General features: G+C 40.9%; 2 protein-coding genes and 1 long non-coding RNA gene across 6 annotated transcripts in view; 1 reads left to right on the plus strand and 2 right to left on the minus strand.

The window, feature by feature from the left end:
- On the minus strand, positions 1–22,410 carry FBXO5 (F-box protein 5). 3 transcript variants are annotated; one of them, XM_035320431.1, is made up of 6 exons: positions 22,397–22,410; positions 5,890–5,897; positions 3,542–4,272; positions 3,135–3,225; positions 1,733–1,894; positions 1–548 (listed from the first exon to the last, which is right to left on the minus strand). In XM_035320431.1, the coding sequence occupies exons 3-6, from the start codon at positions 4,255–4,257 to the stop codon at positions 297–299; spliced, it is 1,221 nt and encodes a 406-aa protein (XP_035176322.1). In that variant the 5' UTR covers positions 4,258–4,272; positions 5,890–5,897; positions 22,397–22,410; the 3' UTR covers positions 1–296. The 3 variants fall into 3 exon arrangements, with proteins under 3 accessions (XP_035176322.1, XP_035176321.1, XP_035176319.1); XM_035320430.1 differs by lacking the exons at positions 5,890–5,897; positions 22,397–22,410 and adding an exon at positions 8,599–8,734; XM_035320428.1 differs by lacking the exon at positions 22,397–22,410 and having other exon boundaries at positions 5,890–7,215.
- On the minus strand, positions 7,591–23,290 carry MTRF1L (mitochondrial translational release factor 1 like). Of its 2 annotated transcripts, none has more exons than XM_035320433.1 (7): positions 22,719–22,840; positions 20,470–20,610; positions 19,135–19,318; positions 12,430–12,593; positions 11,434–11,551; positions 9,528–9,664; positions 7,591–9,072 (listed from the first exon to the last, which is right to left on the minus strand). In XM_035320433.1, the coding sequence occupies exons 3-7, from the start codon at positions 19,265–19,267 to the stop codon at positions 8,869–8,871; spliced, it is 756 nt and encodes a 251-aa protein (XP_035176324.1). In that variant the 5' UTR covers positions 19,268–19,318; positions 20,470–20,610; positions 22,719–22,840; the 3' UTR covers positions 7,591–8,868. The 2 variants fall into 2 exon arrangements, with proteins under 2 accessions (XP_035176324.1, XP_035176323.1); XM_035320432.1 differs by having other exon boundaries at positions 7,805–9,072; positions 20,470–20,549; positions 22,719–23,290.
- Positions 14,284–25,359, plus strand: part of LOC118163613 — a 19,084-nt gene continuing 8,008 nt past the window's right edge. The window contains exon 1 of the long non-coding RNA XR_004749136.1: positions 14,284–14,403. This is a non-coding gene — a long non-coding RNA (uncharacterized LOC118163613). The remainder of the gene's footprint in view (positions 14,404–25,359) is intronic.

Below are 25,359 nucleotides of genomic sequence, written 5' to 3' on the forward strand. Positions count from 1 at the left end.
GAGACTGGAACACGGTAGACAAAAATTGTCAAGACAATATTTAAAATGTTACTAGAATCCATGTCCTGTATTTTTTTAAAAGCCTGGAAATTAGTAAGACATTTTAAAATGTTTATTTGTGACAACTCCTAGGAATTTGAGAATGACTAAATGGAATTATAAAATTAACTTTTTTTTTTTTTAAATATAGAATAATGGCAGAATGCAAACGCATCTTTAGGCTTTGTTTTCTTTGTGGAAAAATTTATGTCCTAGAAATCTCTTATGGCACATCTGACAAAGTGTATGGGAATGGATCACAATCGGCGCAGATTCTGCTTGCTTTTCTTAGTCCCAGGAAGTGGCCCTATCTTAGAGTTTGGTTTCACTGGCTTGCCGCTCACACAGTCACTGGAGCTGTGGTAGCAACACATGCACCTTGTGCAGAAGTCAAAGCCACAGCCTTCACGATTGCACGTTGCTCTTTGCAGGTAGGAGTCATATTTTGCAGGTGAGCCACAGCGATGGCAGACTTTAAGGCTTTCAGTGTTTTTCAAAGTCTTTGCAGCCTATTGGAAAAAAAAAGTATACAAAGAAAGTTGTAAGTGGAGGGTAAACACATTGCAAACATCATCTGATATTAACCATGTGCCACAAAACAAATTATAACTTCTCTCACTCTAGAAACTACAAATTTAGCTTAGTTATGGTTTTATCACGTTCTGATGGAGACTGAACAGAAGTTATCAGTTTTCAGTTACTTTAGACTGGATTAGAGATAAGTAATTTATAATTCTAGATTAGAGATAAGTAATTTATAATTATAATGTAATTAACAATTCCTACATTTATCCAAGGAATTTGTTTTTGAAACAAAAATAGATCCTCCATTCAAAATAGTTCAGCATGTACATTAGAGCTTATGTCACTCAGTTGTTAAAAACAAAATGCTTTTATAATCAGTGTGTATAAACATGTATCTCCTTATCAAGGCAAAATAAATTTAGATGGCTTTAGATGGCTTTAGATGACAGTTGCACTTTCAGATTTCTAATGCTACTAAGTGCTGTATATTAGTATTACAGCACTCTGATCATACTTTTCAATGCCATTATATCTTGTCTGTTTTATGAAAAATAACAAGGTGAATGGAAATCTGTTAGCAGTTGTTGACCAAGTATCTTAATCAAAACTCCAAACACGGGACACACTACAAATGTGTAATTAAAAAGGTAATTTGTGTCAGATAATTAGTTCAAAAAGAAGCACAGAATGAACAAGATAATTATTAATTTGTATCATTTTTCAAAAATAAGAACTAGTTTCCTAGGTTTGCTTTTTTTTAAAAAAAAAAAAAAAAAAAGAAATTGCCCATTGGTCTTGAAGCAAATTGACAGTTTTTGTGGGACTGTATAACTGGAAAACATGTGATTCATCATAAATCCATGGGAAGTAAAAGGAAATGACTTAAAGTTTTCATGTCTGATGAAAGCCAAAATTTAACCAAAAAGAAGCGCTAAGCTATTTTGATGGTACCTAGACGCTCGGAGAAAAAAGATGCACAGCTTCACAATGTATGTTCTCCACTTTGTTTCTACCATTGTGTTAAAATAGACTCAATAAGCAAAAGCTGGCAGCTATACTTAACAAGCATTTCAAATTGGAGATACTACTTTTAGATATATGCTTTACAAACTGATGGTGTGCCAGACAATGTGCGAAAAATTAAAAATGAATGAAATCCACCAGTTACCTCAGAAAACTCCATGAGCCTACTGTGATTCTTCGATGCTTTGGATCTGCTGCCTTTTTTACTTAGGCTGTTTGGCAGGGCTGCTTTCTGAACTGAAGCTAAAGCAGCCCGGTAGAGAACGTACTCCCTTGTTGCAGCATGTTCTGATGTGTTAGTACCATCCTAACAAAAAGAAAACAAGAATAAAATTTGAGAAGAGACTTATCTGGCAACAGTTTATAGGATAAAAATTAATTTTTTATTTAGCAGAAATAAAGAACTTTTTTTTTTTTTTTTTTAATGATGCCTCCTCTGGCTAGGTTTCCAATAATAAAGTGTCATAGCAGGTAGTATGCTAACAATTTTACCTTAGCTTTCTCAGTCATTACTGTTAGAAACAAATAGAATTGACCCTTATTTCTGACCACCGTTTGCAAATATTTTATATTATTTAATACAATTTAACTCCATAATAACACATCATTAATTATCTAAGCAGAATGTCCACACTGCAATGTTTTGAAGCACAAAGCAGTATTTCTAAGTCTTTACTGAGAACAGGAATACTTGTACATTTTATTTCTAGAAAGTAAACTCCACCCTCCCTCCCCTCCACTAATTTTCTATGTTTGCAGTTTGGGTTAAAAAAATTATACAATGCAAGGTGAAAATCAAACTTTATGTCATGAATGTTTCTATCGGTAGCATCCAATGTTTTCATTACAACAACCTAGTATCATGAAGTACTAGTAAAAACTCAGATTAATTAACTACCTCATTCTGTGACAGATTCCAAGCCTTGCTTCATTGTCTTCCCCTCTCTCAAAGAACAAAAGTATTCCTAATGTTCTTTAAGAACTTGGTACAGTGAAAATACAGCCTCAGTACAGTGAAACTACTAGTGTGGCTGGATCTTGTATTCATTATTTCATACAGTGAATAAGCTTTAAGAGTAGCTCCCAGTGCAACAAGCTTTTTGGATGTCTGTAGCCAACGTGTTGGACTTCAGAGACTGTTGATAGAAAGTAAATGCAAAAATCTGAGTCTCACAGTCAACCAATTAGTTTCTTTGAGTCTCTCTCCCTTCTGGATGAGTGGGGATGCTGAAACAAGCAAGCCTCTGCTGAGAGGATCTAGGGTTTGCCTAGTGGGCAGCACTGGAACTGACCCTGTCTTTTCTTCCTCTTTAAACAGGACATGTGGAAGCTCTTAAGAACATCTGTATCTCCTAGGATAATCTTCTCAGCTATCCTTCCTTGGGCTCCAAAGACACTTTATGGAACTACCATGAACTGACTAGCAATGCTTGAGGTAAGGCATCCTAACAGGACTAACTCTTCCCAACCTAAGAGTCTCTTCTACGAGGCTGGGAAGAGGCACGTCTGGTTTAGGCTTAAAATATCCTACAAGTGCAGAAACTTACAGAAAGGTTTTTCACAGCTTTACTATACATTTGGAAAGCCCATTTATCTTCTTGCAGAATCTTCTTCCACATTGTGCTGACTTTGGCAAAACTGTAATGACAATACAAACACATCAGTTACCTTTTTTAAGAAAGCTGGAAAACTTGTTATTTAGCAGTGGGAATAACTATGCATTTTTTTCTTTCATACAGAAACAGGAAATGTTCGCAATTATTGCCTTTACTTTCTAGGGAAAAGACACATTGCCCACAAATATTATGGATTACATCAACAGTTCTTGTTTTAGTATATTAACACATAATACTAACCCCTAAGAAAACGTCACAAGTCACGTATCAAAACCATTAGGCCATCTGATTAGGTAGTTTGCTTTCACCATGAAATACCTGAAGATCAAAATACTTACTTTATTAAGTCCATGTCACTGAGATGCCTTAAAATGTTTGCTAATATATGCTTCAGGTTCTTTTGGAAGAGTTCAGCAAGAATGTCTATTCTATCTAACCCCATTTTCTTTCCAATTAGGTTGTGAAATTCAAACTTTCCCCTAAAAATTCTGTCTACAGCAGTCCAAGATTTAAGATTTCTTTTACCACTTTTTTTCAAAGTTGAGCAAATCATTTCTTCATAATGGATTACTGGCAACAAAGTCTTCTTTGAAAACTGTACTTGGTTTTGGTTCTTCACGAGACAATGCTCTGGTGTGCCACAGAGATTTCCAGCCAAGGGTATACTATCTTCATGTTCTATTGCATCATTGAATTGATTACTTAACATAGAGGAATAACCACTGTCCTCATTAAGTTTACTATTTTCCAGTGCCTCCACTTCATAGATCCCTTCATCAAGTCTTTGGTTTATTTGTTTGTTTTCTTTGTTATGTACAGGCCTTCCTTCATCTTCAAGATCTAGATTTCTGGGGGCTGCAGGATATGATTCACTAAGGAGTATTTTCTGATGCTCTTCAGCACAGCTTTTACACAAACCTTCCTCAAAATTTGAGGGGCAGGACTCTTCCAGTCTTGTTTTTCCAGCAGACTTTGATGGCACGAAGCTAGTGTGAAGAGACGTACAACCAAAACTGCATTTCATTTTGAAAGAGTGGCTAATATTTGATTTCATTGCTTTGTTTGTATCCTGCAAGTGACAGTAAGGAAATTATTACAACATAGTATAAACTGGAGCAAAAACTGGTTTTGTTTCAAAGTGATCATGCCTTCCTTCTGAAAGTAGGGATTTTAATCTATTATCTAACTGCACCCCTAGTGGCTAAACACATGAAAACAGTGGAACTAAGGATTTGATCAGCCACATATTAAATCTACCTGAGATCTTCTCAGAATTTGACCTTGATACTGCATATAGCTGGGCAAGAAAAGTGTGTGGATGATTTACACTGCCGCCATTCCACCAGTATAGATCGGTTTCAGACACACCAATGCCTCCACTTCCTGCCCTAGATGCAATGATATTATGAGAACATTTGCAGTCCCTTCGAGGGACACTGGTGGCAGAGGGCCTAAAGGCCTTGAGTGAGGGACAGCAGAGTGCCCAGGCTGAGCCAGGCAGGAGCTGCCCAAAGGGTTTGTGTGCATGGCCAGAGGCAATGCTACTGATGCTGGGCAGGTACCTGGCATTTTTAAAGAGGAGGAGGGTGAGTGGCACAGGAAAAACGTGTGTGTGCTCACAGGCCTGGGTGAGTTACTAGGGAAAACAAGGAGCCTCAGACAATGGTCAAGGGGAAGCAGGGTCTTGCTTACACGAGGGATTTTAAGAGGGTGCGAGGGGAAGGCATGGGGACTGGTAACTGCTATAAGGAAATGGAGCCCTTCTTGCCCTGCTCCGCTCCCCTCCCCCCGAGAGTGGTGCTATCTATATTCGCGACCGCGGGGGATGGGCGAGAGCTGGAGGGGAGAGGGAAGCCATCGCTGCCGCCTTAGCCCTGAGGAGGGATTATTGCCAATATGCTCTGCAATCGGCACGAAAAATAATCCCCCAATCTGAGCAGGTATTCTGGGGAGGGGATTTTAGCACTCCCAGTGGCGTGGGGCAAAGTAGGGGAGGACTGGAGGCGTTTCATGATGTTCCAGGGAAATACCCGCTTCTTCGTGCCCAGTTTGGGAGAAAAAGGGGGGGGTGGACGGACGGACAGAACGCGCCCACAGCTTTATACACCCAGAGCGAGACGGGGAACAGCGGAGCCCCCCGTAGCCCCCTCCCCACCGCGGTGCGGCCGATGGTCCCCCCTCGGCCCGGCCCCGGGGGCTCCCAGACCAGCTTCGACCTCCCCCTCCAGGCGGGCTCCGCCGCAGTCCCCTCAGGGCCGTCAGGGGTCCCGTTGGTGGCGGGTTTCCCCCCAAAATGGTGGCGGCGGGGCGGACAGGGCTAGATACCCCCCTCCGGCGGCGTGGCCCCGCGGGCGGGAGAGAGACGGCACTGCACAGCACGGTGCGGTGCAGCCCCTCCCCGCCCGTCCGCTGCCCGCCGGCGGGATCAGCGCTCCCCGGCACGGCGCGGGGCGAGCAGCGCCCCGCATGCGGCTCGGCTCCGGCGGCCGCCATCCAGCCCCGCGGGGGGATGCCCAGCCGCGGTCCCCCTGCCCGCCTCCCTTCGCGGCACGCCCAGAGCCCCGGACCCCCCAGCCCCGCCGAAGCCCGGCACAGCCCCGGCGCAACCCCTCGGAGTCCCGTAGCAGCCCCGAGCCCCCAGGAGCGGCGGGGATGCCCCTCGCGGGGCGTCCCGGCGGGCGCTCACCTGCAGGGCTGCGGCCGCTGCGTCCCGCGAGCAGTGAGTGCGCGGCCGCCCTCGCCGGGTACTTTTAAAAACTTTGAATTTGGTATCCAAAACCATGATGGCCAATCGGGGGCCGGCGGCCCTGCCGATGCGGCCAATGGGGAAGGCCGGCAGGAGGCGGGGGCCAATCCGAGCCGCGGCGGGCGGGGCCGGCCCCGGTCCCATTTTCCCTCCTTGGCAGGCGAGGAGCGAGCCGAGTGGCGGGGTGGTGGCGCGCGCGCGCCGGGGGCGGGGCCAAGGGCATCTCCCGCCCGGCCGCGGCTCCCGCCCGGCACCCGCCGCCACCCGGCCCGACCCGGCCCGGGCACCGCCACCCGCACACACCCGCACGGGCTCGCCTCCCGCAGAGCGCCCGGCGGCGGGGTTAGAAAGGAGAGGCAGGAGAGCACCTCCCGGCTCCGGTCCTGCCCGCACTGCCCCCCGCCCTGCCCCGCAGGACCGCTCCCTCCCCGGTGGTCACAAAGAGCGAGGGGTTTTTGCGCTCCCGGGGAGCACCAGGCCCCCTGATGCTGCCCTCCTGCAGCCACGGTTATGTTCAACGGGACGCGTTTGGGGCGTCCGCTTCAGCTCTGCACGCACCAAGCGTGAGCTCGCCCCCCGGGAATTTCGCCTGGTGGCGGGGCTGACATCTCCCTGCCTCCCCCTGGCTGACAGCTAGCACGTGGGTGAAATGAAATGAATGCCTGTGTTTCCTTTAAAGTATGATGAACATTGCAAGCTGGTGGCAGACTGAGGAACAGGCTTTAAGGGAAGGGATCCTGCCACTGAAAACATCCTCTCACACAGCTCAGGAAGGCTGCACTTGCACCAAGACAACAAACAAGTCCCCCATTAAAATGAATACAGGGCCAAAAAGAGACTTCCAGCCTTTATGGTGCAAAGCCTACCATGGCAGACCAAGGAGGTATGACACAGGGTATGGAAGTCCACCTCATACAATACCGTCAGTTTGACACCCATTTGCAGACACCTCCCTCTGCCTGCTTCCTGTCAGGACCACAAGATGTCTGGCTTTTCTCACGTGGATACAAGGGTGGCCACTCACAAGGCAATGATGCAGCTCATGGCTGTTGAGGAGGGAGACTAGAACAGGGAGGCTGTGAGCATGTTGGGATCTGGCCAGCAAGGCCACCAGCTGGAACATGAGGGAAGGTTTTGAGGTGACAAAGACCCAAACACTGCTGGTTTTATGCAGTAGGCCAGTAGTTAGACCAGGTTGATGTCCCTTATTCGTTTACAAAACTACAAAGCTAGAGAGAAGGAATCTCAAACTCCTTCCATCATTTGGAGCCATAACCTGGCTTTAAATCAGTGAGTGTGACAATTGCTCTGCAGCTTTCCACTTGTAGCACTGATCTGGTAGGAATAAAGACCTCAGTCCTAGACTCTGCTCCAATCAATACCTAAATATTTTACACATGGAGTGCAACGTTTTTCACTTTCTTAGGTACCAGCTGGAGTTGTAAACCTTCTAGTAAATCTAGACAAAGGTAAGGTCTCAAAGGAAAAATGTACCTCACCTCATGCATACAGACACTCCAACATCTTAATGTAATGTATGCATCTTTAATTTGAAGATTTGGAATTTAATCATTGTTACCATGCAGTACTTCCTAGAAAACAAATGTGACCAAGGTATTGAGTGATTCTATTTTTTTAAAGTGTGCTTTTGTTTCAACTGAAGTCTTACATGTAATAAAAGAAGATAAACTGATAACAAGCAGTTTTGTTTTTGCATTCCTCACTGAATTTTATCTAGCGTCCTTAAACAATGAGTTTTAATAAACTACTTGTAGCAAAGCACTGCATTTACTTTGTTCCTACTCTGATTTCTTATAGTAATTTTAATTAGAAGTCTGAAAGAAAAACTTCTGTATTCATGGTACCATTCTTTCCTTCGGTTCTTATTTCTCATTTACTGGTACTTACATTTCAAATACATTCCATGTGTATACACACATGCATACATATGATGCACGATGGGATAGCATGGCATGGAGGCAGGTTTTGTGTTAGTATATAAATATTTGGGACTGGAAAATGTAGTCTTATTTACCCACAGATATAAACATGTGCACATGTATCAGTAGATTAAAAAGGCAAAAGTGTTATTTTACTTCCACAGAATAAGTGTTTTAAGCTGCTCTTAAACTGAATAGGTCAAAACAATAAGATGCCACTCATGTTATGTAAACTTCAGAAAAAATCAATAAAATAGAGAGCCAATTAAAATGAAGGAGAAATTTTACTCCTAAAATGGAGACTGAAGTCATACCAGCCTTCAAGATAACCAATTTGTAATGTTTCATTTCAATTTTGACTCAAGAACGGAACCATTCTTTTCAAAAAGATTCCACATATCTTGTCATTTTGCTTCCAGAGCTCTTGTGGAACAATGAACAATATTCTTAAACAATTCTTCGTGCCTGATTAATAAGGGCCAAAGGGTCGTGAATACGTGGAGAGATACACTTTGAAGAATTTCCTCTCCCGTGCCACTTTTAAGTCATTAACGAGTCTTCAGATTAGTAGTGTTTTCATTTATTTATCACTTTCTTCCTGTCACTCAAACAAAAAGGGATTTTTTGTTATTTCAAGTAAACTACTTGACACTATTAATGTTCAAACTATGAAATGTGGAACTAGAAATAGCTCGTTTTCAATGCGTACCTTTTGAGAGTGGTGTATCAACATCTTCTCAGTGGAGAAGGTTAAAAACTGCAGTTACTTCTGGACCAGTCAAATTTACTTAAGAGTACTGCTGCAGCGTTAAAGTCTTTTACTCAGCAAATAAGAAAACTGTTTATCAGTCATGAGGAAACAAGCTGTGGCGTCTTTCATGATCTGAAAAATAGTTCTATTTTCTGGATGGTACTCCAAAAACTTCCTTTGGCAGACAAGCATCTATATCTGTTGAAACGGCATGTGAATCAGCGAGGTTCATTTTTCATTTTCTGAAATAATTTCCATCAAAGATTCATAATCAGCATATTCCCTCAGAGTTTGTATCATTTCATCTAGCATTTCTTCCCCTAACATGAAACTCTCAATATGATGCACTGATCTGCTTATCCTGTGGTCAGTAATCCGGTCCTGTGGAAAGTTGTATGTTCTGATCTTCTCTGATCTTCCTTTAGTCCCAATCTATGAAACAAGAAGCATCAGATTATAAAACTGATTAAAAGCCTTCTTAGAAAAGGGATGAAATGTAGATTAAGCATTTAAACCAAATGCTTTCTCCTCTTTCCATAAATATGTAATATAAATATTTAGTACTTATACATGCTCAGTAGTCATGCTAATTACATTTAAACATGTAAAAGACCCATTTTGCTATATTTTTTTCTAATGCTATTCTAGTTCTTCCACCCAGTTTGTTTCATTAGGTCTCTAGAATTTATGTACCACTAAAACGTTAAGTCTGGCTAATACACAACCTTTATCACTGAATGAGAAGGTCATTTTTTCCCCCTTCATGTAAGTCCTTAATAGACTCCTATTCCCCTATAGTTCCATTTACTATTTGTGGTTGAGCATAGCATAAAACATCCCAAAACATATGCATATATAGAATTCTATCTCTATAAAGTGAAACTTACTTGAATTTTTCGAACACTATTTCTCTTTTTGGTTTCTTCTTCCAGTTTAATGTTGTATAGTTTAGCACAAAGCATTTGCATAGCCTTCTCTTTGTTTCTAATTTGAGATCTTTCTTGCTGACATTCAGACGTGACCCCTGCCAAAAATATCATGAGCTTTAACACTTAACTGTAACACACACTAGAAATGCCAAAACCTTTTCTTAATATTTTTACTATGTTAAAAATTAAAATAATTATTTATTTTTTTCTTCCAACACCTGTTTTGGACTAGGAATGTGAAAGTCCAGGCTCATTAGTGTCTAATGATACATTCTGGGAGAGTGCAAACTTTGAGCCAGAAGACAAAAAAATCTGATTTGTTGTGTTGGACAACAGGTAGACAAGAAATAAGACACACAATGTGATCTGACTTATAGAAGATTCCTTTAATACCTGTAGTTTCTGGACAGAGTTCCAGAAAATTTAGGATTTAAATAGCAGTGATATACACGAGGTAGTGAGTATACAGAATAGACCTAAGTGGGCACTGTTTCCTTAAAATAAAATTTACGAGGTGTGGTTTTTCTCATCAAAAATATATATATATATAATTTGAGTTAAAACAAGAAGTGAACAGCCTAAGAAAACAGGCAGGAGAAGAAATACAGGAAGATAGTACAAGCTAAGTTTTTATTTGGATTTAGGGAATTCTGGTAAGATTATTTATTTATGATTATGTAGTATTACTTTATGAAAGAGTTGTTTAAAAACAATTTTGGGGGTCAAAATGAAGGCTTGTAAACAGTCAGGATGAGAGACACCTAAGAAGGAAAAGAACGTTTGTAAAGAAAGAGAGATCAAGAAGAACAAAGATGTAAAAGATGGAACAAGAAAGGTTCAGGAGGTAAGGTGAAATACAGAAAACCCTATGAACCATCTCTAGTGTATAATCACAAAAAAAGGCAATATATTTTAAGATTTCTATAAAAAATAACTGCCAGCAGCAAAAACTAAAGGTCTTTTTTTTTTTTTCTCAAATATGGAGACAATACAAAACTCTTGTAATCTGAAGTAACTTTTTGTCACCATATCTTAAACAGAATTCTACGATCTCCACTATTTACCTTCTACTTTACTGAGGTGATGCAACAAGTGTAGAATGGATTTACATCTTCAATAAATATGAAGAAATGGGTGGCAAAAATATGGATATGTGAAGATAAGCACGCTCAGGATTACCCTGAGAGGCTGTAAAACTTTACTAATGTTTGTGGTAGAGAAGAGGAAAAGTTAAAAGGCAATGAAAGTCAAGGCAGCTGTTGTGGATTGTTCAAAAGGAAGTAAAAAGCTTAGAAATGGTAATAAAAAAAAGATATGATAGCTAAAATCAGGTAGTTGTTGAGGGCGTATCTTATCCGTCCTCTTACATTCCCTAACTTGAGCCCTGGGGGTGGACTTCCTAATTATGTCTGTTATCTATGGGAAAGGAGCCAGAAGACAAATGGAAGCTGGCATTGTAATGCAATAGATGATACTTAAACCAACATTTTAATAAAGAAAAATAACCTCTCTTTCAGAGAATAGTCAAGAAAAGGCAAATCATCAGATTTTAACTGTCTTTCTGTCTTTTTTATTAGTTGAAAGCTTAAATATACCTTTTTTTCATAGAATTGATTTGCATACTTCAAGAGTGTCATGCTTAATGGCAAAATGGATAGTTACCTACTAAAGCTTTCACTATTACAAACAGGTGGGCGAGAGACTATTTTTTATTTTTTACACAATACTACAGATATTTTTGCACACATAAAGCCTTTACAAAAACTCTGGTCTACTGTTAGCCATGTTTGAAACTGTTGTTTCAAAGGAAATTATGACAGTAGTTTTACAACGTAGATCTTATGGTAAGGAAAAAGTGCAGTACCTGTTGGAATATGAACTATCCGTACAGCACTATCTGTGGTATTGACATGCTGCCCTCCAGCTCCACTAGCTCTCTTTGTTTCAATTCGCAGATCTTTTGGATTAATTTTCAGCTTCATCTGTCATAAGAGGAAAAAAACATGTCAAATATGCATAGTTGGTTTATTTTATATTTATTGGTTTATTATTATATTTTATATTTATTTATATTTAGGCAAGATCAAACCTTTTTTTCTGGTTCATGAGTGGTAGCTCAGATCCACTTACTAAATGCTGGGAAATCAGACAAAGTAGTTTAAGATACAACCATCCCTTAGCATTAATCTTCCCCCTCTTCTGGAAGCTCTGCACCCTCTCCCAAACAAGTTAGTCAGTATCTGAACTTGTGGGTTTCAGATAAAACAGAACACAGTGATTTTTCTGGTTCTGGAATGGGGTGGTGATCTCTGTGAGGAAGGAACAAGACAACTTAAGGAGAACGGGAAGGAATAACATCTTTTGACAGTTTGGTAGGTCAACATGAAACAAAGATCCAAACACATTTTTAATTCTTAGCCTGTTGTTTTTAGCCAAGCAAACATGATAAGAAAAAATTGTCATCCATACATTTTGGAAGGGAAAAGTGAGGATACTATAAAATAGTGTAAGAGGAAGTGCTAAAACAAACCTCTGAGCTCTCTAAACTAATTCAGTCCTTTGCAACTGTGTCAAATTTTCCACTGAACATGCAAGGCACAGTTACAGTAAATTTTCAAGTTTTAGTGACGTAAACTGCCAGTGAGTTTTTTGAAATTAAGATTTTGAGGAAAAAACAGAAATTCTTTATTTCCCTAGACAAAAATAAACAAAAAATATGATGTAACATTTTAAGATTAAAAAAAATAAAACAAAAAAAAACCAGTAATTAAGAGAGAATAGTAAGACCGACAGAAAAGACGTGGATATCAGCAACATGGCATTGCTTACGGTAACGTCTGTTATACTAAAAAAGCATTACCTCACTGGGTTGGGGTAATATTGCAACAGTCATTGTGCTGGTGTGAATGCGCCCTTGTTTTTCTGTCTTTGGCACACGCTGTACGCGATGCACTCCTCCTTCAAATTTCATGTACTTGTAAGCCTCAGTACCTGCTATACTGGCAACTGCACGTCTTAGGCCACCTTAAATAAAAAAGAAAAACAGTTGTAAAACTAAGAAAAACTGTTCATTCTATGCTTCTCTGTTTCGGGCTTTCTATTTAGCATCATCATTGATTTATTATTTCTTAAAACTTATTAAGTTGTTTCTTTGTTTCTTAAAATTATGAGTTTACCACTTAAATGCTTAGGCAGAATTATACCCAAAATGTAAGAAAACTCTAAAACCAGACATATATACTCACACAAAATGTCAAGTAAAAGACTGTCTTTTTACAAAATCCATTTTATTTTTTAAATACAGAAAAAGGTTGAGTCATGCACACAAAGCCACCTTCTTTTGACTGGTATTTGAGAACCTCACAGTTCACTGGAAAAAAAAAATAACACCCAAAGTCTTTAACTTAGTGATGACTGATGTTACCCTTCTTCCCCCATCTTTTTCATGCATCCTATCCACATCCCATCCTCACTCTTTCATTTTACTCTTTTAATCTTCCAGATTGAGCAGAACTCTAGCTAGTGTCCCCCTTGCCCATATATCCAGCAAAACATGTGACAGCTATGTACTGAAAGCTAGCACCTAACCATCAGAATTGGAACTTGGAAGTTAAGACCCAATATAATCATGGCTTCAAGACAGTTTGTTGCAATACTAGCTGATGGCATTCTGTCTCCTTCTTGTTTGACAGTGTGCAATCCCTTCAATTTTGCTAGTAAAACTGTTTGAAGGATTAGAGAACTGATGGCACTACAAATTAATGTTTTTTTGTTTTTTTGTTTTTTCTTTGAAACCTGCTTTGTTTTTTAATCCAGATCAGTTCTCAGATCCCATTCTCAGAATAGGGAACGATGTGCCAAGGGACTCATTAGAAACCCTGAAAGAGTACTGCTGTCGAAGTCTTTCAACGTGAAACCACAGTCGATGAAAATGAGAGACACACTTGCTTCTCAGAAACACCACTTTAGGCTCTCTCTAGACTAAGGAAATCTACCAAAAGGACAAAATAACTTTATAAAAAAGGAAGATGGAGACAACAAAGAACCTGATAATGCCATAATGGCACAGAACTAAGTGATGGGCCAGAATGCAGGCCAGGTTTTACACCACTACCGAGGTTTGCAAATGTTTTCCTTCTACAGAAATGTATAACTCCCTCATAACTTTACTAAAACATATTTCCTTTTACAGTCAGGTTTGTGGTGAATAGCCTACAAGGCCTCTTCCTTTCTCTTTCACCTCATTTTTGTCCTTGTGACTTCTAAAATTTTGCTTCCAGTTGTGCAAATCTGTACCGCTTTTGAATCAAATGTATTGCTCAACATATGCAGCTTCATTTATAACCATCATCTACTAATAATTCTGTAAGACAAATTCAACATGTTTACAGTAAATGACCCTAAAGCACATAGTTTAATAAGAATACCTATTCAAAATCTTTAGTTTAAATGAGAAAGGTGCATTCTAACAGGTACTGTGAAATCTTGATTATGCAAACAGTATTCCAATGAATAAAACAATTCTTTAAAACAATGTTATATAACCTAAAATAATGCCTTAAATAATTCACAGTGGTTGACTGCAGTGCTAGCATCAAAACGTACTTCCTCTGATACATATAAAAACAAGTACTAAAAAAACTTAATAAGCAACTTCTGCACATGAGGAAGAAACCAAACCAAACCAGGAGTAAAAATAACTTGAATGTCCACAGTTCTGTGTCACTCCTGATAAGCATTAATTACGTAATAAGCGGTTCATTGCAAAAGCTAATATTCTGTCTTTTCTCCCTCACTTGTCCTGGGATTGGTACATCTCTCATGGGTATCATGGGTACAATCTGTATATTTGAGCTGCAGCTGCATATGTGACTTATTCAGGAGAGTTTATGTTCATGGAGATGATCGTGTGTCTGTGGCAATGTGGGGCTTAACACAAGACTAAGAAACTGGTTTGGAAGACCGGCATTTGTTTAGGTTGTACTGCTTCAAATCAGCTATTTCCAACACGTGGTAAACTCAGGCTTAAAATACAATACAGTCAAATCCAATGAAAATTCAGCAAACCATTTATACCAAAATCTTGAATATGGCAGAAACAGCTTAGGCCTCTCAAACACAGCTAGCCCTTACTAACTCTAGGTTTGCCTCTAAGTGTTCCTCTCTGTTCTGAAAAGGTGAGGTGCAGAGAAAACAGGTGCATGTTTGCACTCCGTCAATTTTTTGTGTCACCTCATAACCAGACTGAGACAAAGTCTTATATCTGTTTCCACATGCCACTAGCAAGCAGCAGCAGATGAACAATAACATGTGGGCTTGTGCTTTAATGTGTGTGTTAAACCTCAAGTGTGCTATTTTGCAGTGTCATTCTTTGAAGGTAGGTCAATAACATCAGTTAAGACTGGATTCAGACTAACTCTTAATTGCAGCTTTGCTTAACATTCACCATATTTACACATGCCCACGTTCAAACTTCAGACAAATTCTGGAACTCTTTGAAATGAGGAAACCTGATGTTTCAACATAGGACCTTGCTTTTGCTCATGCAGTCTGTAAGAATTAAGCATGGATGAGTTGCAATCCGCTGGTATACCAGCAAATACCCTTAGCTCAGTTCTTACTCAACATAGCATGGACAAAGTGAAACTGAGGACTTGTATGGGAAAGTAGTGGCAATGCCATCTACAATGCCCCTACCTTACAACTTATTACCAGCCTCTCAAGCTTTGAAAGATGTGTGTTCGTACAAATGATTAAGATATGAAAATGCACTGCAAGATAGGATAGGGCTGCCTTTATTTTTCCTGTAAATGTACATCCCACCTTCCTAAATATTAACCTCATCACACAGGCAAGCCCCTCAGCAAGACATAACAGTTCAAATATATATGCATCCATTAAAGACTAGCAGTTTCAAAAAAGGATAAATGGCTAGATATTTTTATTAGATTTATGTATGACTGATTTCCTGTATAAGGCATTTAAAAGAATGTCTCTGATGGTATGTGTTCAATATCTAAGATCTGAGCTTTCACCAAAAGGGCAGTCAAGCACAGCTCCCTTTCTCTTGCAATCACAGGATTAGTTGAGTCAGACCTGACCAAACTACCCTGTAACAATAGATAGCTTTCAAGCCAGATCAGCAGATTGATCCAATTAGCACTCTGGTCTCAAAACTGCAAGGGCTGAGATAGAAGGAACATGGAAGGTGGGACTGCCCCTGTTAAAGCTACAAAACTGCTCTGAAGGTTGTATATGGCTGCTGGAGTTCACCTGATCTAAGTTTTGCTTCACTGGAAAGGACAGATCTCTTTTTGTCCTTAAATCCTCTTCTTGGCATACAAAATAGAGGATCACAGAATAGCTGAGGTTGGAAGGGAACCCTGGAGATCATCAGGTCCAACCTTCTGCTCAAGCAGAGTCAACTAGAGCACACTGAACAGGATCACGTGCAGGCAGGTTTTGACAAGGAGACTCCACAACGTCTCTGCACAACCTGTTCTGGTACTCTGTCACCCTCACAATAAAGAAGCGTTTTCTCATATTCAGCTAGAACCTCCTTTTTTTGTTTGTGCCCATTATTTCTCATCCTATCACTGGGAACCACCAAAAATAGTCTGGTCCCATCATTTTGACACCCTCCTTTATATTTATATACATTGATAAGATCCCCTTCTCAGCCTTCTCTTTTCCAAGCTAAACATGGTGAACTGTTTCAGCCTTTCCTTGTAAGAGACGTTCCAGTCCCCTAGTCATCGTGAGAAGGCCTATCCCTTTTCCCCATAGCACTTACACTCACCTGACCTACAACACATTGATTCAATTTCATTTTAAAAGGAAGTTAATAGATATCTGTCAGCTCAGAAGGTTGAACTGAGTGAGCTGCTGAAGTGTTTGCCTAGGGATAAATGGGGATAAACAGAACTTTCCTCTTTCAGCAGTGAGCTGTGCTGTAACATGCAACAACTTCTTGTCCCTTCCATCACTTGAACTGTGCAAACGGCCTCTTGACCATAAGAAAATGTATTAATAATAACATGTCTAGGTAATAGATAATACTGAATTCAAGTCCTGTGAAATTCAAGACTGTATATTAACTGAATTAACAGTAGCCACTCTAGGAGATTCTGAAACTGAAAAACTGAGTTCATGTTCATGAGCTTGAACTTGAATTAAGTTACTTAAGAACTCTAAAACAAAAGTTCCCATTTGAACATATTTACCAAAATAATACTTTTTAAAATTGAATTGTTAATGATTTTAAGAATGCAGAAATGCAAGTGAAACCCCATAACAAATTGTATCAGCATTATCTGACAGGTGAAGATATGGGCCTTTGGAAGTATGTATACAGACAACAAAATGAAGCCTGTGGCTAGACTTTCAAGTTCCCAGTTTATGATGTCTGACTATATTCCTCCACGCAGTCCAATTTTTGTAATCTATTCACTACATTAATAGTGTATCAAAAACTATACTTAAGCAACAAAAGGCTTAAGGCACAGAAAGACCCTCATTAGAAGAGCAAAGCAGCTCACTGACATAAGAAGTTCAATTAGGAGAGTCATGGATATTTATTTTTGTGAGTTTCTACATGAAAAGAATAGAAAAGGTTCAAAGTATTTGAAAATACTATTTAAGACATATTTTGGACCCTGTGAACAGAAGAGTTGGAAGACTATATACATTTCCCAAAGTTTGATAAAAGTCCTTCTGCAAAACATTGACATAAAAGAGATGAGTTCTTCTTACAGGTTGCATACTCTGACATCCTGGCTTCTCCCATCTTCAAAGTTTCACAAGCAAACTGTTTTCTTCATTTTTTTTTCCAATGAAACACATTTTTTAAAGGATTATAAAGGATTTTAAAGTATTTTCATTTTACCCATTACTTTTTATTGACACCTATGCATTAGAACAATTAAGAATAAAAGCATAATTAAAACTATAAATTAACTGTCCATCATCATAAAAACAAAGAAAAGGATGCTGATGAAAGTACAAACACAGTTAAAGCTTCACAGCCATTCTGACCTACAAGTTGTAAACTACACAAGTATCCACCCACTGATCATACCCACAGCAAGATGTAGGTTACCAGAATGTGCTAGCTTTACTCACCACAGCAGGTATGACAGCAAGCTTGCAAATCTGTTAACAGAGTCAGCAGATCTGGCCTTCTGAGAACTGTGGCTAGCAATTTGTCATTAAAAAAAAAAAAAAGAAAAAAAACACACACTAATCCCTGCCATCACTTGGGCACGTCTCCATGTTTCAGACTGCTGTTTCACAGTTAGGTTATGCTGACTGAATCTCTTGCTGCTGGACAAAAAGAGCTTGATTTTCTCACTGCCGCCACTAGCGGCCACACATTTCTGCTTCCATTCTCCCCATAAGCATTTTTCGTCTTCTCCTGTGTTGGATCACCTGAAAATTAATTGGGTTTTGATGTGCTACTTGTCCATTGAATTAACTTGGTAATGAGACTTTCTGCACAGATGAAAGTGCCAATGCAGAAAAGTCAGCAGCAGCACAGACACCTGATTTCTGTAAAACAACCTCAAACACCAGCTGGATTAAGCTACAATTAACAAAAAAAATCACTACCTCTGTTTGTTATGTAAACCTATCAATCCCATCTCTGTAAACACACGGCTACCTGAGATGACCAACAGCTCATCATCACTGAAAGAACCAGTTTTCCATCTCCTTTCATTCAAACACATTGCTCCTTATTTTATGCTTGCTGAGAATTCAACTCAACTCATACTAGGCAAAAGACAATTCCAGTTTGAGAAAGCAGTCTTTGTCAGTTTATGGGAAAGCACATCAGAAGAGGACTTTTTAAGGTAGGCCTTAATGGAGGTGGGATTGCTTAGACAGACACAGAAACAGTAAATGAGAGAACTGAGACAAATCTCTTTTCACAAGCATCATTAAGCTGCAAAACTTGACAACTTGTGAAATTTTACTCAAAGGCTTTCTTAAATAATTAGATGTCAGCTCTCCACTGTCTCAACAGTTCCTCCACTTTGCAGATCCATTAGTTGTTATACTAGCTCACAAGCTTTATCCAAACATCCCATTTCCTTATATAAACTGTCAGTTGACATTTCAAAAAAAATCAAGATGTTTTGGATTAAACACCAAGACTAGTTTTAATTATACTGTTTCTCTGCCAAGAAGTAATAAACAGACTTTCAGCCTGCCTCTAAACTGATCTATAAACACAAGAAATTTGTAACCTGTATTTGTAAAATTAATATAAAGCTAAAACATATCTACTTCACTTTCTGCATTTCCTTCCTCCAAACACTTAAGGTTTATTTATGTTTTTGAAACTACTGAATGACAGTTTTTTCCTCCATAATTTAGCAGTACTTCTCAAATGTAATTTCCTTCTCAAATACAGAAGCTGAGGAAAATTGTATCCTGACATTTTACCTCTGCTTCTAAAAATAAGTTACACAAATTAGTTTCCTGCACTTAGGAAATTCAAATGGCCTAGGAATAAACATTTCAGTTTAAATTAAAAAGTTACACACTTTTTTTTATTGTTACTGACCTAGTTCACTGGGAAAGTATTCTAATATTTCAAATTTCCACTTTTTATAGGCAGCATATCGTTGATACATATCGAATATCTCTGAAGTGAACAGCATGGCTTCCTGTCCTCCAACTCCAGCGGTTACTTCCATGACAAGATCACTGTTGTCTGTTTCTTCTGAAGGAATCAAAAGCAATACTATCTGTGAATGCAAAAACACCCATCTAAGATTTTCCTCTGGCACTTCAATACAGAACTGAGATTGTATAAAATGCCATGCAAGTCTGTAATTGATCTACTCTGCATTCTCCTGTATTAACTCACGGATTCTCAAGAGGGCTGGCCTCTCAGTGCTTTCTGACATCCCTTGCACTAATACAGTCAGGAAGAGGGAGGAGAGGATGCTGCATTGCAGAAAAGCTCCCTGTGTCTGTTTGCAGTAACAAAAGGTTTCTTTCGAGACCTGCAAAGCTTCAAAGAACTTTTCATAAATTAGAAGCTTTCATAAATTGAAAACTAAGCATTTCCCTTCCCACCAAATTCCCTTTTAACCCAACATCCACTTCAGAACTAAGAAGGTACGGATGCTCTGGAGTACATTCCTAAAACAGTAATTCTGCTGCATCATTTTTATGTATTTAAAGGAAAGACAGCTTTATTGACCCATAAAAAATAGTGAATTTGCAGGCTGGATCAAAATTCTGGATGATTTATGAATGCTTTTCAATCATCCTTCTTTACTAGCATCATGTAATGTTTCTTCCTACTTCAGCCTTCTCTTACTTTTTTAGTACATATATATTTTTTATAAGATGACTGTTGTATTGCTGTCAAAGGAATAAAAAAATGTGACAATACCAGCTTCTACTTCATCTGTAAAATTAGGAATATGTAACAGTTTGTTTACATGAAGATAGGTATTTTATACAAAATACCATAGATACTATGTAAAACCTATATAAGGTAGCAGGCTACAGCAGTTACATAGTATTAAACGATTTTTTACAAAAAGACTAGTGTGGGGTACCATAAAAGTTCAATTTTTCTAAAAGATAAAAGCTGAACACCCACAAAGGCAAACCCAGACCAGACAAAGCATAGCACCTACTTACCAAAATGTATTGATTCAAAGAATTTCAGATATAAGTAGGCACTTACAGACCTATACACCATCTACAGATGGTATATATGTCTGTTTGCCATTTGCATTTTTCTTACATAACATACACTGGTCAAGGATTATAGTTAGTGGAGGAAGGTGGGGATGGCAGTAAGAGAAGAGTTCATCACATACATCTTCTTTCAATTGACTATTTGACTTTGTTTAAGAATGGCTTTTAAAGGGAATCTAACCTGGTGTTTCAGTTCAGCTATCTCTTCTTCGCAGGAAATGACTTCCCTTTCTGCAAGCTTCCGCAGATCTTCACTTTCATCTGGAATATTTGAGCATGGTTAATCCTCAGACTTATATCAGTGGCACTCTCAGAAAACTTTCTGAAAAATAACCATACAAAGGACTTACTCTACTAAAGAAACAAAAAACACACTAAACCTATCAGAAAATGAGATTAATATTATGATCTGTAATGGAGATAAATAGTATGTACCAGTTTTCTGGTATTGTTCAAGTGGGAGATGCAGGAACATCTGAAGTACAGGTAGTTCCACTTAGACACAATAAAAAAATTGTATATGGTGGAGGTGGTCAAACACTGGAGCAGGTTTCCCAAGAAAAGTTCTGGAGTCTCTACCCTTGGAGATATCCAGACCCTGACCAGATACAACCCTGAGCTGCCCGCTGTGCATGATCCTGCTCTGGGCAGGCAGGTTGGACTGGATGATCTCCAGAAGGGTCTTCCCATCTCCACTGCTCTGAGATTCTAAGGAATTCATTTCTGTATTTCCCTGTGATAGGAACATCAAGGAATTAAAAGGCCTAAAAGCCCCACAATTAACACTCTTCATTAAAAGGACTATTAGCCTATTGCCATATGTAACAATCTCAAGTCAGTAGCAGTAACTTCAAGTATTCCATCTCCATCACGTAATTCCAGAGCAGCTGCATAACTTCTAACCTACCACTAACATGGAAAAAGGTATGAAAGAACCCTTGCATAGTAAGAGGAACTTGAAATTTTAAGATCTTACTTGACTGATCAACACTAACACTTTAGAATTAGGACTTGTTTTTCTATACCAAGGTTTCAATAAATTCAATAAATTAAAATGTTCTTTTTTTTTTCCCCCCCCTCTGGTCAGGATAAATCTTCACACAGAAAAATAAAAGTTCAGCTTAAGCTACCTCTGATCTGCACTGACTCAGCTCACGTGCCCAGAAAAAAAATAAACTCCAAAAATAAGAAAATGGCACTCGTATTTAAAGAGCGGGTGGGGGGACATAGGGACATGTAACTGCAGCAGAAGAAAAAGAAAGATGCTAACCATTTCTTCTTTGAGCTTTTACATGAACTCAGCCAGGACTGGAGGTACACTCTCACTGTAAACCTACACGTTTTTAATCACTGTAATTGCATTTAGTCACTACCACAATTTATTTTTTTTTTTTTTTAATTTACAGATCAAGTTTAATATCTGATTTTTTCCCCCAAAAAACTTCTGCTAGAAGGAAACTGATAAAAAAAAAAAAAAAAAAAAAACAGGTGTAAGTTGTTTATATAATAAGCATGTTTTACCTACTGCTGGTGAGAAGCATGTATGGTTGACTAGCTAACTGTAACACTTTAAACATGCAAACTTGATCACCTGCAACTATATATGTTTTTTAATGACTGATCAAGGGCTTTAAAACCAACAGAAAGGATGAAAAGAATTAAGGAATTATATGTCTATTACTGTCAGACCAGGTATTAATTACGTAAATATTAAGAAATAATCTATTTAATACCAGTTGCATATTTTAAGGTGTAAAAGCAATATAAGCTTTAAAATCATCTAAGAGTAATATATAAAAATATTTTTAAGGATGAGCTACAGAACTGCTCATAGTTACTGACTAAAATTTTATAATCACTTCACTTTGATGAAGTGCTACATCAGGTTTTAATGACACCGGCATCATCAGCAGGTTCCGAAAGTAGAAAAAATCCTTCATTCCACTTCATGGGAATGGAAACTAACAGGCTTGGGCCAAGCATTAGTTTGTTCAAAGGATGCATTTCCTACTTTCACTGCGGGATGGAAGAAAATAAGAAATACGATTTGTTTTCCAACAATATTGGGAAGTTCTCACTCCGTCCCGGGGGAGCTGTGCTGCTGTCACCTGCAGCCAGCGCGGATCCCACCCCGCACCCCGGAGCGCGCCCCCGCGCCGGCACGTGCCCTCCCGCGTGCACGCGCAGCCGGCACTGCCAGAAGTGGGCGGCGTCAGGCTGCCCTCCCGCCCCGCCGGCGGGGCGCTCAGCCAATCGCGCCGGGCTATGCAAATCACCCCTCTGGTTATGCAAATCACCCCCTCGCTCGCCCAGGCGGGCCAACAGCCCGCCTCCTCCCACTCCCCCCCTCCGCGGCGGCCCCTGAGGCGGGGCCGGGCCGGGCCGGGCCGGGCCTGGCCTGGCCGCTGGGTTCCCGTCGCCTGGCCTCACCTTGCCCCGCCAGCTGCCGCGTGTCGCGCAGCTCCTGCTCCTTGTCGCGCAGCCGCTGGATCCGCGCCGCCAGCTCCGGCCCCGTCTCGCCGCTCGCCCGCGCCTCCAAGAGGCGGTTCAAGGCGTTGGTGGCGAACAGGCCGTCCAAGCAGGGCCGGCCGCTCAGACCGCGCCGTGGCTGCGGCTGGCACGGCCCCGCCGCCGCGCTGCCCCCGGCGGGCGCTGTTCGGTAGCTCCGGGCGGGCAGCGCCGCGGTCCAGCAGCCGTGCGCCGCGCGGAAGGCTCGCGACAGCAGCCGCATGCCGGCCCCGAGCCGCCGGGCGGGAGCGCCGCCCGTTTTCCCTCGCCAGCCCCGGCCCTGCCGGAGACAGCCGAAGGCGCTCGGCCGCCTCCCTTCCGGGCTTACGGAAGCTGCCGAAGAGGCTCGGCCCCGAGCCCAACCGTGGGCGCTCCGCCGGCGGAAAGAGCCGAATCCTTCGGCTCCCTTCGGCTCGCGAGGCTGAGTCCCGGGGAGGGGACGGCGCTCTCTGATTGGTCGGCGCACCTCGGGGGCGGGCCCAGGAGGTCCTGTGGGCGGAGGGGCTGGGGCGGGGGGTGTTGGTTGTTCTGAGCAAACCAAAATAAAATTAAATATAAAAATAAAATCTTGCCGAATGCCCGCACCGCGTCCTAACTTTACGAAAGGCCTCTTGGGAAGAGAGCCCGAGGGTTGCTGATGGGCTGTCGCTTCAGTAAGCGGGGAGGTTGGTGGGGGCCGCCTGGTGGTGAGGGGCAGCCTGGTGAGGGGCGGGGGGGGCTTCTGGGGCTGCCTGCCCGAGGGGACCTTGGTTTAGGTAATGCCATCAACGAGAGCCTTAGCTAAACTCAGAGCACGGTTTGAAGAATATGCTTTATTTATAAAAATGTGCAACTATCCATAAAAGTTTATTAGGCGGTCTATATTACAGTCACTGGAGGGATCAAAGTCAGGTCTTTGCCGCTCTCCCGTTCTCGGTCAAGTCTTAACAGAAGGAGGCAATCAGACTTTACAGCTAAGTTACACTGATGGAATAACAGCAACTTCAACATGTTAAATCAGCAAATTGTTATCTTCATGAGATAATACCAGTGATGCAATATCAAAAGTAAGGGTAGTGCTTGCGCACCCAAGTGGTTCCAGTAGTCAGAAATGAAAGCCTGGGAGTTTTGTAGCACTGCAGGCATCCAAAAGCAATACGGACAACATGAACGCTTGTTATTTGGAATATCAAACATTAAAATAAATGGTAGGATAAAAATGTTTTCTTATGATGCAAATGCACTGCTTTGAGTAAGGCTCTGACATATTATGCTGTAACAATATTTTATAAGTAAAATTACACTTGAAGACCTCTGTGGAGGATGTGCAGTGTTTGCAGCTAGCCTGGCATCAATAAATAGCCCAGACTGCTGCTCATGAACCCTTCTCACTGACAGCTTCCCTTACGCTGGCTGCCACCTGCCTGTGACACTCCCTGTACGCCTTCTTTTCAGAGGGGTGAAAATAAAAATGATTGAATTTATACCTTTCATATACCAAATACTTTGGTGTTCTGAGAACAATGAAAGAAATCTGAGAGTCTTAGGTGCTGGTGAGAGAAGTATACAGAGCTTGGGAAATTTGGAATAAAAAGTGATTTAATGTAAAACTTCTGGGAAGAAATAAAGGTTTTGTGAGTCAGTGACTGATTGACAGCCTTTGAATCACCTTTATTGTATTTCTGTTTTAAATTGGAAGGATGGATTTCCAGAGAGTGATAGTTTGTGGATAAAGGAAGGGGCTTTGGGCATGACGTTAAGGTAATTGTTTCCCAAAAGTTCAGACAACGTTCATGTCAGTTCTTTTTCCAGCTGATGTTGGCACCGTGATCACATTGTCCTTTCATCCCGCAAAGGTCACATCTGCTGGCAGAAGAATTCAGGGCCAAGGTGAATGGGGCTGAAACTCTGTCACTGCACTCAGGACAGAGGTGGACAGGGCTGGGAGTTTGTCACTGCAGCCATGTCCTAGGCCGCTCTAAAGTGCCGCTTTAGGGTATCTCCTGAAATAGCAACTCAGTGGGTTGAGAAAAATCCCATTTTGAAGTTGGTAGTTAGACTTGGTTCCAGTCAGCTTGGAAGTCAGTACATTGCAGCTGTGTATGTGCAGCCACAGCTCTTTGCTTTGTTGGATTTGATGAGGACCCAGGCTGCTGCAGACTGTGTTAAGGCTGTCAGGAGCAGGCTCACAGGCATTGTATACCTGTGACCTTTACTCCTTGTGGTGCAGGGAGCTGCTGAAGTTAAGAGGCTTCCTTGTATGATCTTTGGTTCTGAGTCAGTGCCGTGCAATACATATGTTAAATGGCTTTTGCAACACTCACTGGATTTGGAAACTGCCTGTTCCTTAGCAGGCTCATAGTGTGGTCAGTCCGGCAAGCTGCTCTCACAGAAAGAGCTTCCCACCACTGTTAGATGCTATTTCCATGCTCAAATGCTCCTTATGTTCACCTCTGATGCCTCTGATGCTAAGGGGAGTGAGTCTGGCATCAAGTGACGGTTCAAACCTGCTTATTTAAGCTATAGTGTGGGTCTGCCATATATTGTTGGTTTAGACCACAAACTAGCAGACACGTTGCACGCT

The sequence above is a fragment of the Oxyura jamaicensis genome, chromosome 3, assembly GCF_011077185.1.
Source record: "Oxyura jamaicensis isolate SHBP4307 breed ruddy duck chromosome 3, BPBGC_Ojam_1.0, whole genome shotgun sequence".
In the NCBI taxonomy this organism is placed as follows: domain Eukaryota; kingdom Metazoa; phylum Chordata; class Aves; order Anseriformes; family Anatidae; genus Oxyura; species Oxyura jamaicensis.